General features: G+C 37.8%; 2 protein-coding genes across 3 annotated transcripts; both read right to left on the reverse strand.

Moving 5' to 3' along the window:
* Position 1: 1 nt before the first annotated feature.
* On the reverse strand, positions 2-14,514 carry lypla2 (lysophospholipase 2). 2 transcript variants are annotated; one of them, XM_077195766.1, is made up of 11 exons: positions 14,386-14,430; positions 12,808-12,837; positions 12,601-12,693; positions 9,248-9,279; positions 9,096-9,161; positions 8,928-8,975; positions 7,979-8,049; positions 7,668-7,741; positions 7,479-7,580; positions 3,076-3,252; positions 2-1,769 (listed from the first exon to the last, which is right to left on the reverse strand). In XM_077195766.1, the coding sequence occupies exons 3-11, from the start codon at positions 12,676-12,678 to the stop codon at positions 1,719-1,721; spliced, it is 699 nt and encodes a 232-aa protein (XP_077051881.1). In that variant the 5' UTR covers positions 12,679-12,693; positions 12,808-12,837; positions 14,386-14,430; the 3' UTR covers positions 2-1,718. The 2 variants fall into 2 exon arrangements, with proteins under 2 accessions (XP_077051881.1, XP_077051882.1); XM_077195767.1 differs by lacking the exon at positions 12,808-12,837 and having other exon boundaries at positions 14,386-14,514.
* A 1,497-nt stretch (positions 14,515-16,011) lies between these two features.
* On the reverse strand, positions 16,012-17,921 carry pithd1 (PITH (C-terminal proteasome-interacting domain of thioredoxin-like) domain containing 1). The gene is made up of 6 exons (XM_077195765.1): positions 17,556-17,921; positions 17,163-17,206; positions 16,932-17,009; positions 16,722-16,826; positions 16,518-16,626; positions 16,012-16,321 (listed from the first exon to the last, which is right to left on the reverse strand). Exons 1-6 carry the CDS (start codon positions 17,748-17,750, stop codon positions 16,220-16,222), a joined length of 633 nt encoding a protein of 210 aa, XP_077051880.1. The 5' UTR covers positions 17,751-17,921; the 3' UTR covers positions 16,012-16,219.
* Between the last annotated feature and the right edge of the window lie 498 nt (positions 17,922-18,419).

The raw sequence follows: 18,419 nt of genomic DNA on the forward strand, positions 1-18,419 counted from the left end.
CTGTGATTTGCATCATTTATTTCACATACAGGTGTTTTGGGAAAGTTTCTGAAGAACCAATTGTCCCTCAGTAGACTTCAAATAAAGACAACGACAACGGAACATAACAGGTTTTTTTTTTAAAGACTAAAAAAAAAAATGAAAAACCCAGCAACAAAGCACAACTCAGGTGGACATAAACTGGTAAGTTCACTGTTAAACCCAAAGATATTGCCCATTTCTGCTGACCAACTTGTGCCTGGCATTCCCATGATTCATACAATAAACATTCAAGCCACAGGGCAAATAGGAAACCTGTCTGAAGCTCAGAAACTAATAATAAGGAATAATGCCAATTATAAAAGAGGGGATCATAGCAATTATGAAAACATGGAAGTCAAATGGACTTTGATAGAAGAGAAAATAACACTGAAATAATATATAATCGAAGAACATCTATTTAGATTAAAAAAGCAACATTCACTACTTTGCAGACAACTGGTTTAGAGATATCATCACACATTTTAATAATCCATTTTCAAATGTATACAAGCAAACTGTGAGAGAAATGACTCATATTTCAATTTTAATAGTTAATTAAGGTTACCTCATAATTCTTTAATAACAGCAGGCTTAATCCTCCACGCTGCTGCGTAACTGTGACCTTCCATCTTTTGTTAATAGATTGTGTCAGTAAACAATACTTTATGCAATAATGTGGAACCTGAAATGTATATACATATGCCATCCGAGACCCCAGAACACTTGAATGTGTTCGGTCACATGACAGGAGGATGATGCGGTTATGAGGAGAACAGGTAATTAGGGAGGATTTGGGAAGCTATTTAAAGCAACTGGAAAAAATTAACGGCCCGTCTGTAGTGACTCACTTTGATTATTATTAATAATAAGGGATGTCAAGAGCTTAGTATCGTTGATTATTTAACAATGAGATACTCAGATCTAAAGTTGTTTATGTGCATTTGTTCAAAAAAAAAAAAAGTTTGATTTAAATAAGTATATTATACAAGTACTTGCATGGTGTAATTAAATAACCTAATTTTGCACTTCGTGCCAGAATTCTTATTCCATGGAGAACAAAGCATACTGGACGATTCCAATGAGTCATTAGTAGTTTATTTGAGACATTTTTGCTTGCCTTTCTCGCATTTCTAGTTAAACTAAAGAAAAGTATGAGTTGCAGCATCCCGATGAAGCCATGCACCGTGGGACCAGCATGCAGAGCAGCGTGACGAGACTCGCTCTAGTTAAACTCCCTCCACCACCACAGATTTGCAGCATCTGAACTTTCCCAAGCTCTGCTACAAAGCTGTCCGGAAAAACGTTACGTTTACCGCCTTGCTTGAGAGAAAGAGACAGAGGAGCAGGGGAGAGAGATACTGGGAAAAACGGTTGGAGATTTAATGCTTACAGGAATGTATGATGAAAGTTAATGATGCTCCCTTAAAAAAAAAAGAGCTAAAGTTTCATGGGATATTATCGTATGTACGGAACTGGTGTCACTTATAATAATAATAATAATATCACTTATTAATAATGTATGAAATTAAAAAGAAAGGCATGAGATGAGATGGTTTGCATGTATTGCATGTTCACAGTATGTACAACTGAATGTTCATGCGCATGTGTTGTAGGGGATCATGGCTGTTTCCTGTGAGAGAATGGCAGGTCGGAGGTGAGAGGTCAGTGTCTAAGGGTCACAGTGAGTTAGATTGAGGTCAGACTCGGGGCAACTGCTTTTCAATGAATTCCTTCACAGCAGACATCTCCTGTAGAGCCAATCAGAGAGCAGTATGGGTGTTAGAACTAGTATGAACAAATAATATAGTTTGACATAACTTCTGTACAACATCTAAGATAATATTTCGTATGATTTTAGTTCAGAGCTCATCCTGTTATTGGTTCACAGGAGTTTGCTTCTAAATTTTAGTTCTGAGCAATATTTACACTACTGTTTCAGTTTGTTGTAGGCAAGATTTTCTTTCAAAAAGTTAATACATTTATTCTGCAAGGACATTACATTGATCAAATAAATGAAAGTCAAGACACTTACAATGTCGGATTCAAATAAATGCTTTTATGAACTTTCTACTCATCAAAAAATGATCACAGTTTCCACAAAATCATATAGCAACACAACGGTTTTCAACATTGATAATTATCTGAAATGTTTTTTGAGCATCAAATCAGCATGTTAAAAATGATTTCTGAAGGATCATGTGACTGAAGACTGGAGTAATGATGCTGAAAATTCTGCTTTGATCACAGGAATAAATTACATTTTAAAATATAGTAAATATTTCACAATATTACTTTTACTGTATTTTAGATCAAATAAATGTCTTGTTGAGCCCAAGAGAATAAAATAAAAAGCATTAAAAAAAAACGTACTTTTACAACTAATCAAATAAAGACATATAGGTAGGTCAAAATGGATTTAGCAGATTTTTTTCCCCAGGGGAATCTCTAAAATCCTTCGTAATGAATTTGCACATGGGAAAACGCGTTAAACTGAGGCAACATTAATCCGGATACATTTGAAAACGGCGTTTTCATTTTAAAATGCTCCCTGTCCACACAAGCGTTTTCAAAAAGTAGCTCATCATCCATCTGAAAATGCTTAAATCACCTGACTGCACATACGTAAATAGTTTACAAGACGATACCAAGAGAGCAGACATAATAAAGTTCTCACGCTATTCTTCTGGCACGATCATTTTATTGTCAAAATCAGCAACTACGACTTCATTTCTAGTCATCTTTGCAGGAATGCAATATGAAGACTGTGCAAAGGAACCTTTCTCTTTAGCAACACTATGAAAGTATATAGCAGGCACACCAATGCCGGTATAACCATAAATGGGTAAAATATGTGTCACATGACTAGTAAACATGCGTCATTTTCAAATTTATCTACTTGGAAGAACGTTTTCAAAAACCTCAGTCTTCATTGACAAAAACACCGTCTCAATGTGGATGAAAGGCCAAAACGAAGAGAAACAGATGCGTTTTGGAACGAAGACGTATTAGTGTGGACAAGGCCTGAGGTTTCTGTGAGTGCGAGTCAAGACTCACCTGAGGACAGGAGCTATGCATGAGACCCGGGTAAGTGCGGAAGGTGATGTTCCCTGGAGAGACGATGGTCTTGAGCTTCTCTGCTGTCATGGCCCCGAACTGCACCGGGATCATGGGATCCATCTCACCATGACACTGCAGAATGGGAGTGCCCTTGTTTCCACTCCCACTTGCAGCCTAATGGGGGAAAAAGCAGATACATATTGAGATATATATATATATATATATATATATATATATATATATATATATATCAGGGCTGAATAAATGTTCATGGTTCGTACAGATGTTATTCATCTGTTCTCATACACTTCGACTTCGCGGTCACTAGTTTAGAGAACACTGACACCCTGTGGTGAAATAATGGAGTCTTTTTAACACCCGCTGCTTTCTCAGATCGCCTTGGGTTGGATAAAAACTACATGTTTCAATAAGTTTGGAAAATTCTGCACACAGTTAACATCAGAATATGCCTTCTCCTGTCCATAAAAAATTGCGGACATTCAATTTAGGTGGTGTTTGTTCAACTCATTTTCCACAGTACATTGAAAGTAAACATAACCGGAAATAAGTGAGACGTACTATTTCCAAACGGAAGTGCGTCACGAAGCTAGGTGCAAGTGTAGAGCTGAAGATCTTTGCCCGAACCCGACGGGACCCGACGGGTTCGGTCGGGTTCGGTTTGAATTTCGATCATTTTACGCGGGCTCGGGCCGGGCTCGGGCTTGCGCTCCGGATTGCGCGGTAAATGAATGGTCAGGTGATGCGTTTCGATTAGCGCGAAAATGGATGCTGAGGAGGTGAAACGGAGGTTGGCCTCTGGCGATTATGTTTTGGTTGCACAGACAAAGAAAGCAAAGTCTGAGGTGTGGAAAAATTTTGACTTTGTGCATAATGAGAACAATGAGACAGTGGGATATGTGAAATGCAAAAGATGCGACATTCTGTTAAAGTACGACAGCAAAACGACAGGGAATTCGTCGCTGAAAAGGCATGTTGATCGAAGCTGTTCAACACCTGCCAGTGCCCAGGATCAAACTACAATCACGTCGTTTGTTACAGCATCAAAACCCATCCCTGCAAAGGTGAAACAAACGGTGACGGAGAAGTGTGTCAGCTTTTGCTGTAAAGACATTAGGCCTTTTAATATCGTAAATGGTAAGGGGTTTGAAGAGCTGGCGCAAGAACTAATTAATGTCGGGGCTGCATATGGGAGGGTTCCCGTAAATTCTGTTATTCCCAGCCATGTGACAGTTGCGAAGAGGTGCACTGACATGGCAGAAGAAAAGAGGGAAGCTTTAGTACAGAAACTTAAGACTTTGTTAAATGATGGCACAGTCGCAATGACCACGGACATGTGGACAGAGGATTATCGGAAGATTAGTTATTTGACAATCACATGCCATTTCATAAATGAGGATATGGAACTGGTGAATAAAACCCTGACAACTACAATGTTCCCTTTGGAAGAGGCAAAGACGGGAGAAAATATCAGACGGGAGATACTGAAACTACTGGTGACAAAGTTTGGCCTTGACGCTTCCTCTCTCAGCAAAATTGTTTGGGTGACCGATGAGGGGGCAAACATTAAATTAGCTCTGCGGCCATACCAGAGATTGGACTGCATTGACCATCTCATCAATACGGTACTGCTCCATGGACTCGACATTGCCGAGTTATCCAAAGCCGACGGTGCTCCGGACATAGGAGATACCATTTCGGCTGCTAAATCACTAGTGAGGTACGTTAAACAGTCGGGGTTGGCTGCACAACTGTCAACAACATTGCTGCAAATGGGAGACACTCGGTTCAGTACGGTGTACCTCACACTGACTTCTATACAGGCCATTTATCATGAGCTCCATGAAAAGCTGGAGGCGCGAGGAGAGAGCGCGCGCATTGAGAAAATAGCACCAGACACACTGGACTTTTTGATAAACTTTCTGAAGCCGTTCTATGAAGCACAGCGGGAACTTGAGGGAGACAAGTATCCAACACTTAATAGTGTGTGTCTCTGGAGTGAGAAACTGAAACGCCACTGTCAGCCCAATGTCCTGGACTCCCCTCAGCAAGCTGTCGTGCGTAAACGGCACGAAGACTGGCTCGCGCGTAAAGTGATCATACAGGACCTTCACAAGATCGCAACATTCCTCTGGCCAAAATTTAATCAGCTGAGAATGTTATCACATTCAGACAGGAATGCCGTACATGCTCATGTCCGCACTCTTCTGCAAGCCATGGCTGCAGGTGCACCAGATGTGGAGATTCGAGAACCAGAGCTCTCCGGAGTCGAACCCAGTGACAGTCCCCTGGCAAAAAGGGCGAATTTTGCGGAGTGGGAAAATGTAAGGCAAGCTGAGTGGGAAGATGACGAGGTCACTCGCTACATTGAAATGGCTGCTGTCATGGGAAATGAAATGGATGTTCTTGGCTGGTGGAAGGCCAACAATCCATCCTACCCAAAACTTGCAAAATTAGCCAGATCAGTACTATGCATCCCGGCCAGTAGCAGCAGCAGTGAAAGGGTGTTCAGTGCTGCTGGACGCACCATCAGTGAGCGCAGGACCGCGCTGAAGCCATCTACAGTGGATTCAATAATTTTCCTCCACAAAAACATGTAGCCTAATCTTGGTGAGTAAAGGTTTTTCAAATTATAACTAAATATTAATTTAGTCTTAAATGCATAATCCATAATGTATACATACAGCAGAGTATAGGCTACAGGCTAATGTTGGCATTATTCTTTTATTAAATTTCAGCTGCTGTTCACCGTCGCATTTTTTGTGGCCGCGGATCGTGGAGAGAGAAGCAAAGCCTGCATCTTTATCTTAATTTTGTTATTGCCAAACACGAATCTTAATTTAGAATTGATCTTAATTTAATTTGTTAAGAAAGTCTCCTATAAAGACGCTTTATTGTGGAGAGAGTCGGCCTCAAGCAAGTCCCGTTTTCGTTTGTCTTAGGCATAATCTCAATTTTATGAAACTTTTCGTTTTATTTCGTTATTACCAAGTACAAATCTTAGTTTAGAATTTATCTTGATTTAATTTGTTAAGAAAGACTAATTTTTATAGGCACGTAGGCCTATTTATAGGCTATGTGTGTATGCGGCATATGCTGAGCCTGAGATGTTACCGAGGACTTATTTTATTTCTTTGTTCCTTCCAAATTCCCTATACCTTAGTCATAAATAAATGATGTTAAAAATGTATAAATAAAATGACTCATTCTTGACTTGACAAAAGGCAAAAGAGCTGTGTGCGTGCGCACATTTGAATAATGTCGGGCTGTAAACGGGTTCGGGCTTTTAAAAAGCTATCAATCAAATTGTACTTGTCGGGCTCGGGCCGAATTCCGTCGGGCTCGGGCCTTGTCGGGCCTAACTTTTAAGGCCCGATTAAAGCTCTATGCAAGTGGTCCTTTTGGCAGCAGGTATATTACGCTGCTGTCACTTTAAGACCTGACGCACTGATCCATTATACTGTTACACACGCGTTTTCTTTCTCAACTGTTTACGTTCACTTAAAACATAACTGACTGTTTGCGCGAAACCTCACAAAAGACCATCATTTTGACATTATTATGTGTATTTGACTGTTTAAGTGTAATAAGCAGCGAAAAAAAACTAAATTTTATGTGTCCCACTTTGGGTGTGAGCTCAAAATCTGCAGGAACAAGAAAAATTATTTGCAATATGTGCAATCCCACGTCAAAATTCAAGCTAACACCACCAATATTCATCAGGAGCAAATGAAACGAGTGAGTGAGGAGAGGCGGGTTTGTGTGTAACCTGCTGTCGGAGAGATGAGAGAGAGAGAGAGAGAGAGAGAAAGAGAGCAGCTGGTATCAATATGTATTGACAACAGTACATTTCACTTAGTTTATTATTTCAGATGCCATTTAAAAGACTAAAATTTAAAAATGTACATATTATATATAAAATTCAACCCGCCAAAGTGACCACATTAAACGCCACTGGTGAAATACATGTCAAGCCCTGAATATATATATATATTCAGAAAATACACTTTCAGATGATAATTTGGTTATACACGAATCTGTGGTAAAGGCTAAATAAATAAACTGTACACTAACAATGCTGTTTGCATACAACACAGCATTATAATAGCCTAATTTGAAACATGTTTAATTTTAAATGTAGCTACCATCATGTCAACATTATATTTATGTCAAATGTAGTAGAAGCAGATCGTAACATTGTGAAACAGTTTGAGGAACATGGGGGCCCATCAGGACTGCCTATGCATAGGGCCCAGGATCTTGTGCTACGCCCCTGCATATATGTATATATATATATATATATATAAATATATATATATAGATAGATAGATACACACAAACACACATTTACTCTCACACAAACACTGCTGACTGTCTTGTACCTGTGGGAAAGTCTTGTGAAGTGGAAGCCAACAACTAAGTCCAACGACACCCGCTAGTTGCTGCTGAGAGGTCAGAGCGGTGTAGAGAGACAGAGCTCCACCCTGAACATCAAACAACAAACCAGGAACTGAAGATCATCCAGAGTCTCAGCAATTTATCTGATCAAACTTTCAGGAGGGATCACTTACCTGAGAGAAGCCACCCAGAAGAATACGATTGGATGGTATACCATTCTTTACCTCGTGATCGATGATGGCCTTTACTGTTGAAGAGAGGGAGCGGGCTATACTTAGCACCACATAATCAAATTTCAGCATATAACAACATCCTCTTGCATTACATGTGTTCCTCATTAACTTGATGTGTTCCTTCATGTGGTTTTACATTCACTGACACAGACTTAGCCAATTTTGGGATATTTTTAAGTCATGGACAGCCTATGCTGTATTCAAGAAACTGACCCAATGTGCATGCGTGTCCAAAAACAAATTTTGCTCACTGTTCTCTGCTGCTCTCTTAATCCCTGCTTCATCCTCTGGGGATTCTGGGCTTAAGCCCATTAGGTCAAACCTGAGAAGGAAAAAAAATTAGACTAGAATTTAAAAAAGTCCACTAGTGAAAAATGCTTTTATTTAGAATTTTATTAATACAGGTTTCCCCGTTTTATACTATATTAACTAAAACTAAAACTATTAAAACATTTGGCCGATATATTAATGTCAAAAATTAGAAATGTTGCCTTAGCAATAAGCTGAAATAAGTTTTAGCGCTAAAATTATTAACAGAAAATATATGAAACTAACCAAAACTAAAACTGAAATAAAAAATAAATTAAATTAAAATTATTTTTGAGACAAAAAGCACACTACTACATTACTAAAAATTAAACTGAAATCAACAAAAATATGTTATTTAACATATTAATAAAACTATAAAACTAAAATAACACTGATTATAATATATAGTCGTAAATGCTCAGCAAGGCTGCATTTATTTGATAAAAAAATATAGTAATATGGATAAATATAAAAAAAATTAAGAGCTGTTTTCTATTTTAATATATTTTAAAATGTTGGTATGCATTTTAAAATGTAATATATTTTAAAATAATGTACTCTTGTGATTTCAAAGCTGATTATTATATTGTATTGTATTATATTACATTAGCAACCTGACATCTGAAAAATCCTTTTCACTTTAACCACAAGTATATAGTATTTGACTATGTACAAAGTCACATGCTCAATGTCACAAATGTACTTATTTGATAAAAATGACCTAGAATAGTGCAGAATCTCAAATACCACATCATACATTTCCTTTGTTTTACATTTTTCAAAATCATCAAACATGGATTACCTCCAGGTTTCAATTACATTTTAAATCCCCACAGCACTTTTAAGTGAATGTACTAGAACTGTAATGTACCCGCAGCAGAGGCAGCTTACCAAGAGGGCATGGTCATCTTCATGTTGAGTGTTACAGGGATTCTGGGTCTAGAGTCAGAAAAAATGACACAAACTAGTTTGCAATAAACTACACAGAAAAGTGAAACTAACAAGACTTCTTTATTGCATAACAACCAATGCCTCGAACATGTTTTGCAAGTCACTTACGCGTGTGGACAGATGTATTTGATGTACGGCAGTCTAATAGACGTCATTGAATCAGCCCAGCCGTGTCTATAAGTAACAGGACAGGGTTATTTTCATGCAGAACGAGGGCCATCAGAAGATCCTGCAACAGGCAGGTAATGAACAGAACTTACCCTGTGTCACCCAAGCCATGAAGGAAGATCACCTGCAAAGTTAAAAGAATGTGATGTGAAACTAATCTCTCTGCAAAGCCCAAAACAGGACCGATTTCCTGTGTCCGATGCTGACTCTTGGTTATTTTATATGAAGATACCATCTCAATAGCAAGCTTGAGCTTTCTGTGTATCTATTTCTTCCGATAAAGAAGCCAGCAGATTCAGACTGTGAAAGAGCATCCCTATTAAAGGCATAGTTCATCCAAAAATACAAATTTACTTACAATTTACTCACCCTCACGTTGTTCCAAACCCATTAGACTTTGGTTAATGTTTGAAACACAAATGAAGATATTTTTAACGAAAGTCCACTGTAAGTCCGTGTAACCAAAACTTGAAAGATCCAAAAAGGTCAAAAATGTGTTTTGAAATTAATCCATATGAATTGGATGGTTTAATCCAAGTATTGTGAAGAGACATGATCGCTTTATATGATGAATAGATTTAATTTATGCTTTTATACACATATAAACACAAATACATCATATATGCTAAACATCACACTCTAGAACAAATCTCATTTGCAGAGAGATTGTGAGAGATTGTGGTTAGGTCACATGTGAACTACGAGGAAGGAGCAACCTAAGCAGTTGGAAGGATGTAAAAGTCAGAAAGCTGGGCTGAGTTGAGTGGGGGACGGAGGGGGGTGACTCTGTGATGCCAGAGTCACTGTCGAGCCCTCTTGAGGTGTCGTGGGCTAGTCGACGAAACACTGAGGACGGAAGGTGCCCACTTGAAGACCCTAGAGATGTCCCCTACTCAGCTCAATCCAGACGCTTGTTATGGGGGGACCGCACTGTGGTTGCAGCCGTTGTGTGTGCTGACGCGCAAATACACTGCAGCTATTAACACCAGACAGAAGGAGATTCACATCCCCATATGGAAAGAAGCGTAAATGGATGGAGAAGCATAGGTTACTGTAAAGCTACGTCTTAGTTGGTGCTTATCTTGGCGAAAGCTGAGTACAAATCAGCATGAAGTTTTAACATCTTCTCTCGTGTAATGGAAATCATTGGTTCTCCTCATGCATCACATCTTGAGTGTCCGTGTTTACCATATTTGACCAGCTCTATGCATGTGTGTCCATTAGTGCTGCACGATTAATCATATCGCAATCGCAATATCAAGCCTACGCGATTCTATGATGCAAAATGCTGCAGTTTTAAATGAAATAAACAAATTAGGGCTGTTAACGCAATTAACGCAGCATCTGTTTTTTTTGTCATCCTTTGGCTAGTGTTACATAATCCCGCTCTTATTCGTGCGAATGCTTTTAAACCATTCATGCGCGACAAGTCAAAAGAGAGCGCGCTGCCTGTGAACGTCCTGACTGTGACTCACAGAAAGACGCGCGCCAGTATCATGCGCATACACAGACCGCGTGCCAGAAAACAGTTCTCTTTCGCGCTTGAACAAACAATAACACACACAATTATACCAAAATGTCATTTTGTCGAGTATCTTCATAATATAAGAGCAGTCTTATGATGGACGTAAAGAGTTGTGAGAGAATGAGGCGCGTGTGAGATCCACGTCTCTGTCAGCAGCGGCTGCTCTTAAAGGGCCAGCAGCCAATAAAGCTTTCTGTCAGTAAAGATAATCAAAGAAAAAAGGGAACAGAGAAAATTACTCACTGTAGCTTTTGAAGCTTTAATAAGGACTAGTCTATATATAATTTATAATTTATGCAGCGCAGACTGTTTGATAACTTTATTAAATTTCTGTATATGTCATACCTGTTAGGACAGGAAGGGCACAGGTAAATATGACATTTATTATGGGTTTATTTGAGGATTGTTTGTAGTTCACTTAAATTAAAAGTAGTGCTGGACGATTAATCGTATCGCAATCGCGATGTCAAGCCAATGCGATTATATGACGCAAAATGCTGCGATTTTATATGAAATAAACAAATTAGGACTATTAACGCAATTAACGCAGCATCTGTTATTTTTGTCATCCTTTGGCTAGTGTTACATAATCCCGCTCTTATTCGTGCGAATGCTTTTAAACCATTCATGCGCGACAAGTCAAAAGAGAGCGCGCTGCCTGTGAACGTCCTGACTGTGACTCACAGAAAGACGCGCGCCAGTATCATGCGCATACACAGACCGCGTGCCAGAAAACAGTTCTCTTTCGCACTTGAACAAACAATAACACACACAATTATACCAAAATGTCATTTTGTCAAGTTTCTTCATAACATAAGAGCAGTCTTATGATGGACGTAAAGAGTTGTGAGAGAATGAGGCGCGTGTGAGATCCGCGTCTCTGTCAGCAGCGGCTGTTCTTAAAGGGCCAGCAGCCAATAAAGCTTTCTGTCAGTAAAGATAATCAAAGAAAAAAGGGAACAGAGAAAATTACTCACTGTAGCTTTTGTAGCTTTAATAAGGACTACTCTATATATGATTTATAATTTATGCAGTGCAGACTGTTTGATAACTTTATTAAATTTCTGTATATGTTCTACCTGTTGGGACAGGAAGGGCACAGGTAAATATGACATTTATTATGGGTTTATGTGAGGATTGTTTGAAGTTCACTTAAATTAAAAGCTGTTATATTTTTTGAAGCCTAATAAATGTTTTAAAAAAGTGATAGCTTTCAATTGTAATGACAGAATCACTGTAATGTTGGATGGCTATAATTAATGTTTAAAATGGGGAGGGGGGGGGGGGGGGTCATTTTTATCCAGGCATCAATGGCTTATTGATCATTAGAGGTGTTATCAATCATTTAGTTGTTGTTGCTAGTTTGAGTTGAGAAATACATATTTCAGAATTATCACTAATCTGTGTGTGCAATTTGCTTTAGAACCAAGCAAGTTGACTCATGAAACCATTTGTTTATTATATCGCAATCGCAATATTGACCTCAATAATCGCAATATGACATTTTGCCCAAATCGTGCAGCCCTAGTGTCCATCATTGTTTAGATGTGAACAACGCTTAAATTAAATCCGTTTCTCATATAAAGCGATCGTGTCTCTTTAGAAGACGTGGATTAAATCACTCGACTTGATTTACGATGCCTTTATGACCTTTATGACCAGGGAATTTTCATCACCTGGACGTTCAGTCTTTCAGAAACCTCTTAATTAAAAATACGTCAATTTGTGTTTTGAAGAAGATGAATCAAAGTCTTATGGTTTTGGAACAACACAAGGATGAGTAAATGATGACAGCATTTTTATTTTGGGGAGAACAAACCATTCAAGAAAACTTGGTATATTTAAAGCCTGGCCTCTGTAATGCTAATGAATCTCTTGAGCAACATCAGATTTTGGTTAATGATTGGACTGTTCTCTCACCACAGCCGTCTCCTTCTCCGTCCCAGACACGGTCACGGCTTCAGCGAGCAGAGGTACAGACATGTTGTTGCCACACATACAATGTGAGGAGTGCTTTTAGAAAAATACAAAAACAACAAGTTCAAAAGCAATCAGCACAACATGTTTATGTAAAACACAAAGGCCCAGGCATTAAGTATGGGAGAAATGGTTATTAAAGATACAAACCAGCAATTTTAGAAAGAAACTGTCAGCAGGCTGCAGAATGATTAACAAAAGTTGATTTAATTACCAGTGTTGTTAAAGTCACTTTAACTAGCAACTCAAGCCCATCTAAAACTAAACGTGCTCTATTGAAATCTAAACGAGGAAAAGAAAAAGTGAAAAATTACAGGGTGATTAGGCCTACTGGATAAGCACTGACACTTATGTTAATCATACACGCAGCAGAGCTTCATTTTCTACAGATCACAAGTTTGTACTTGCAGACGTCTGCTTAAGACGAGTTCCCAGAAAACTAATGAAGCCTAAATGAAAACCACGGGTCCCTGTTTTCCTGGAACCACATGACAGTGCTGAGAAATCAAATCTTGACAGTTAAAGGAGGCAAAACACTCCAGTTTAATGGATTCATTCGTGTTTGTGAGAGGCCTGGGTGACTGTGACACAAGCCTGGAGTGTTTTTCAAATAGGATTGCACGAAATATCGGCAGATTTGTTTATTTTTTATGTTATTGTTATCAGCTCAACAAGAAAACGTGGCCGATATTAACGTCGAATCTACAATAAATAATGGATTATTTCCTTCAGCTGAGACACTTGAGATGTGCACTATTCGCCGTGAGGGGTTTAAATTGCTTAAAATATGGTTAGAATAATTTAAAAAATAAAATACAGTAAAGTGTAAAATGTGCAGCGCAAATCTGTCATATAAGCTACATAAAATGAGAAAATTTTAATATGGGATATGGCTTTTAATGGTGAGACTTTTGTTTTAGTAATCAGGCTCTCAATTTATATAAACAATTGGATTTAGATTTATCTGCAAATATACCGGCTATCGGCTTTCAGATATCAAGAATTATCTGTATCAGCCAAATTTTCATATCAGTGCATCCCTAGTTTCAAACAAACACTTGAATAAACTTTATGTGTCTGTCTGGGATTGTATCGGTCAGTCTGGCTTCCTAGACTTTAATACTGCACACGTTATCAAAAACTTTTATTAAACCACCTGCTTATGGAATCTCCACAAAATACCAGAAGAATTATGAAAGGACTTTTCCAATGAAACTGCATGGTGTCCTTATGCACCAGTTTGAGCGTTCGCCACACAATGGCTCATTGATACACATTAACAAATGACTGTATTGATCATCTCTAATGCGTCAGTTCAATAATCCTCCACATGAACACCACGATCATATATTCACAATGAATAGGAAAAGATGGGCAGGGAAAGCAATAGAGACACAAATCTTTTTTTTAAGCCTGATGGAATCAAAGACATGATTCATGTATAAATAAAGCCGCCAGGTCGTTTCATTAATACTCTAGCGACATGATCGGCAGCTTAATCCTGTTTCGCCTGTATTATTGTCACAATGAACCCACAGCTTCAGAGATGGAGCTAGCTGGATCTCTCTACCCCCGCGATTAAGCCCCCTATAACGCTGCTCAGCGACAAACGAGCGCTTTTATAGCGATCGTTAAAACCAAGGTCAGGGGGTAGAATACATTTTAGTGTTCAGGCAGAAAAAAAACAGATATAAACAGCGGTTAACTGCAACGAATGTATTGACTCACCGCTTGCTATCCCAGGTCACAACGGAACTTCCGCTCCTTCTGCCGGAGAGGGGCGGGGACACGGCGTCGTGACGTCATCGCGCTTCTTCAACCGCGTGAGTTTAAACCATAGGTTTAATCAGAGAATGTCTAGTTTAAACGTTGCAAAAGCCAGCAATCTGCACTTTAGTCTAAAATTACAATTGCAATTTATTTGTTATTCATAATAAAACAACAGTGTTGACCACAGTGCTGTACTGAAAGGACAAATAAAAGTATTACAAAAATAAATAAACACTCATTTTAAAACCATCACTTATACACGATCAAACGCTAATGTACACATTTTTTTCTCTTAAAGGGATAGTTCACACAAAAAAGAACATTTTGTCAATACTTATTCACCCTCATTATGTTACAACCCTGTATAAGTTTTCTTTTTTCTGTTGAAAAATATATTTTAAAGATCGTTTGTAACCAGACAGTTGCGGGCATGTATTGACTTCCATATTGGGAAAACAAATATTATGTAAGTCAATAGATGCCTGGTTACTGACGTTCTTTCAAATTTATTTTAGAGTTTTCAACAGAAGAAAGAAATTCACACAGGTTTGGAACAACATAAAGGTGAGTCCATTTTGACAAAAATGGTGAACTATCAAAAATGGTGAACTATTTTGGGTGAACTATCCCTTTAAATTCACTGTAGTGTAGATTGTCTAATATACTCTGGTAAACTTTTCCATATAAAATGTAATGCTGGATTGTGAATTTTGCAATGCAAGAAGACTTTGTGACACCAAATAAAACAAAGCCCAATAAAAGCTTTATGTATTATAGTAATTTGGGTTTATAAAAAAACTTTTTTTTTTTTTTTTGGAAATCTATTAAACAAGTACCACAACACACCCAAAACTATTTTAAACATTGTAATATTTAACCCATCAGGATAGCACTTGCAACAAACATTTTACACTAAGAAAGCCTTAGTTATAATTCTAAACAAAATCTTAACTTATCAGCAACAAATTGTGATGGATAAGTGAGGAGAAATGGATTTGTAGTGATGGATGCTCAAAATAGTTTCATATTCACTCCTCCTGTCACAATTATTTGTGAAAAACCTGAGATTGTATCTTTGGTTACACTTTATTTTAAGGTGGCATCGTTACAGTGTATTTATATATTTAAGTACTGATATTAATCAACAACGTAATTACTATAGTGTTAGGGTAGGATTGGGGTTTGGTTGAGGGTTAGTTGCATGTAAATGCATAGTTTACTGTTATTACCTATCGTAAGTACATGTAACATGCAACAAGGGCACTCTAAATTTAAGTCTTACTGTATTTGTTAACTAACAGCATCATAATCCATAAGTTGTTATAAAATTTGTGTGATATTTTGACATGCCAAAAGTGATTGAAATTAACCAGGTAATTTTATTTTTAAACAAACTGCAGGAATTAATTAATATTAAACACTCTGAGGACCCGATTAGAACACATTTTCCTAAATGGTTTTTAATCTCACATTTGAACCAAATAATGCAAAAAATATTAAATGGATGAATACTATATCATAAAACCAAACTGAGAGCATAAACTTTCCACTAGATTTTTAAAGTACAGACTTCTTGCATGGCTCTTCTGTTCTGTTATTTGAAGCGTTTATTTCACATAAGCATAAATTCAGTAATTATGCTTATATAGCTTAATGTTTATTGGCAAATTAGTTGATGAACAAACCATAGTAAATAAATCGGTTACACATCAGTTAATCTGGCCGTTACCAAAACTCATGCACACTTTTATAGTTTGACACAGCAGGCGTGAGATTCTCTTTCCTCCGTTTGTCATGATATAAACTGTGTCTGGGGCGTCAGGCTCTTCACTTTGTGATCTGCTGGATTGGCTGCTGCTTCATAGTTGCAGATTGTCACCTCATGTCTGTGAGGCTGAAAGAGGGATAAAAAGATACTAGATGAAGGATTTTATGATCCTATTTTCCTTTCCAAGGTGAAACAAATATTTATAAAAACAACAACATTAACATAATGTCATAAGAATGTAGTGCATTTCCAACCAGTTATTAATACTGACAATAGAACTAGTGTTATTGTTATAGCAGGATTAGTTTAATCCAGTACTGACCTCTGCGTATTCTCCCCGCAGACCAATGTAATACACGCGAGTTGATTCTACCCCAAAGTTTCGAGATATGTGGATAGATAAGTGCTCCACATTGGAGAATCTCGCAATCCTATATACAATGTTGGGGGTGTTCAACATAGATTTAGTGTCCAGCATACAGGATGTATAATTAATGTGCATGTTAACATACTTAAAATTGCTTACTTGGTTGGATACTCAAGCTCGGCACGGGGATCCCTGTTTAGGCGAAAGGCTTGTTCTGGCTCTCTGCTTGTATCATCAAATGACATTTGGGGTATGTTCTTGTACCTGATCAAAAAGCACCAGTTGCAACACTCATTCATGTAAATTGTAGTTGCATTATCCATATGTGACGCTCCAAGAGGTCTCATTTTCCAGTGAGAGCAAACTCACAGTCTCATTTCAGCTGGGTGTGACTCATCATCTTCTCCAGCAATAATGATCCCTTTCAGCTTCACACTACCTGTAAACCTGCAGATTTAACCATGTGCATTAAGCACATCCACATCTGCTGGCAAATCATTTCTTACCCAGTCAAATTGTATTAAATAGAACATGAATAAGAACAGAACAGAAATTTAAATTAGTCTAGGAGGATGAATGCCGTTGCAATATAAATCTTACGGTATATTGAACAGAAGCTCCTCGTCAGCATCACTTTCAACAAACTGAAAATGAAATGGGAGGACAAACACAAGAGCAATCTGATATACACATACGCATTTACATGCATTCTTGTGAAAATGAAATGGGAGACATATATTAGAACAAACAGAAAAGCAATCTGATAATAAAACAGCCAGTTTATTTAAGTTCTCTATTCTTATACCTTTTTTTTCTCTATTCTATATATATATATATATATATATATATATATATATATATATATATATATATATATATATATATACATACATACATACATACATACATACAGGTAAATATAATATATGTGGTGGTGGCTCTAAGCTTGCTGTCAAAAACCTCCTGCAAAACTATTCTTTACTATACGCGTACCTTCGTCCTGTCAGTACGTTGATCCCAAGGCTTGAAGACCAGTTTCCCGTCTCCGTCTCGGCTCTCATTCAAACACTGAAGCTTCTCGATATCAATGCGTTTGTACAGCTCATATTCCACTCCTCGCTCTGCGGGCTCGTGCTCGCATTCACAGCAACCGTGGCCGTGTCCGTGGCCGTGACCGTGTCCAGACATGGTATGTGAATAACGGGAAAAGTGCCAAAACACTCACAATTATGTTCTAATGAGAGAGATATTCGACAGCTCGAGCGACTTCTGTGACATATGCTAAAATTGCACAGTTACACACAGGTGGTAGAAACTGCAAAGTAGACAACACGTAAATACGAAAAGTGGAATATGATTGGACCTTAAAAAGCAAGGGAACCAATGAGGAGCCGAATTTGGAGTCGCGTTCTTGTGACGTATTGGTCGCTCCGCGTCTGCGTAAATAAAGTTGAAACAAAACAGTCCGTTCCAGGGAAAATACTTTATACATTAATGTAGATTCTTTAAACACCCTACTTTGGTTATTATACTAATTAAAATACTGCTCAGATGCCATCAGTAAAACGCAAAGCAGCTGGCTAATTCGCTTGTATTATATAATTTGTTGCAGGTTATTACTTCATTTTATGTATTGTGTATTTTGGATTCAATATGGTTCTGCTGTGTTGATTCTTCAATGCCAGTTTTTTCTCTGTGTATTGACTGTTTTGTGCCATTTTGTTGTATTTAGATTTTGCATTCAATAAAATAAAAACAGTCTGTTCCAATCAAATAAATTAATTGGAAATTTGTCATTTTTTACTCACTGTTCTAAACCACAAATCTAGACTTAAAAAATTATATGTTTTTGGTAGA

This window comes from Siphateles boraxobius, unplaced genomic scaffold (genome assembly GCF_051911475.1).
Source record: "Siphateles boraxobius isolate OS27281-9 unplaced genomic scaffold, OSU_SipBor_1 35, whole genome shotgun sequence".
Taxonomy (NCBI): Eukaryota; Metazoa; Chordata; class Actinopteri; order Cypriniformes; family Leuciscidae; genus Siphateles; species Siphateles boraxobius.

What these genes read in the sequence shown, in the direction of transcription:
- lypla2 (XM_077195767.1), bottom strand. Translation starts at nt 12,678, where the DNA reads ATGTGTGGCAACAACATGTCTGTACCTCTGCTCGCTGAAGCCGTGACC. An exon ending in CGGAGAAGGAGACGGCTGTG is followed by an intron (nt 9,280 to 12,600) that starts GTGAGAGAACAG and finishes TTAACTTTGCAG; the next exon opens with GTGATCTTCCTTCATGGCTT. An exon ending in AAGATGACCATGCCCTCTTG is followed by an intron (nt 8,050 to 8,927) that starts GTAAGCTGCCTC and finishes TTTCCTTCTCAG; the next exon opens with GTTTGACCTAATGGGCTTAA.
- pithd1 (XM_077195765.1), bottom strand. Translation starts at nt 17,750, where the DNA reads ATGTCTGGACACGGTCACGGCCACGGACACGGCCACGGTTGCTGTGAA. An exon ending in AACGTACTGACAGGACGAAG is followed by an intron (nt 17,207 to 17,555) that starts GTACGCGTATAG and finishes TTTCATTTTCAG; the next exon opens with TTTGTTGAAAGTGATGCTGA. An exon ending in CACCCAGCTGAAATGAGACT is followed by an intron (nt 16,827 to 16,931) that starts GTGAGTTTGCTC and finishes CTTTTTGATCAG; the next exon opens with GTACAAGAACATACCCCAAA.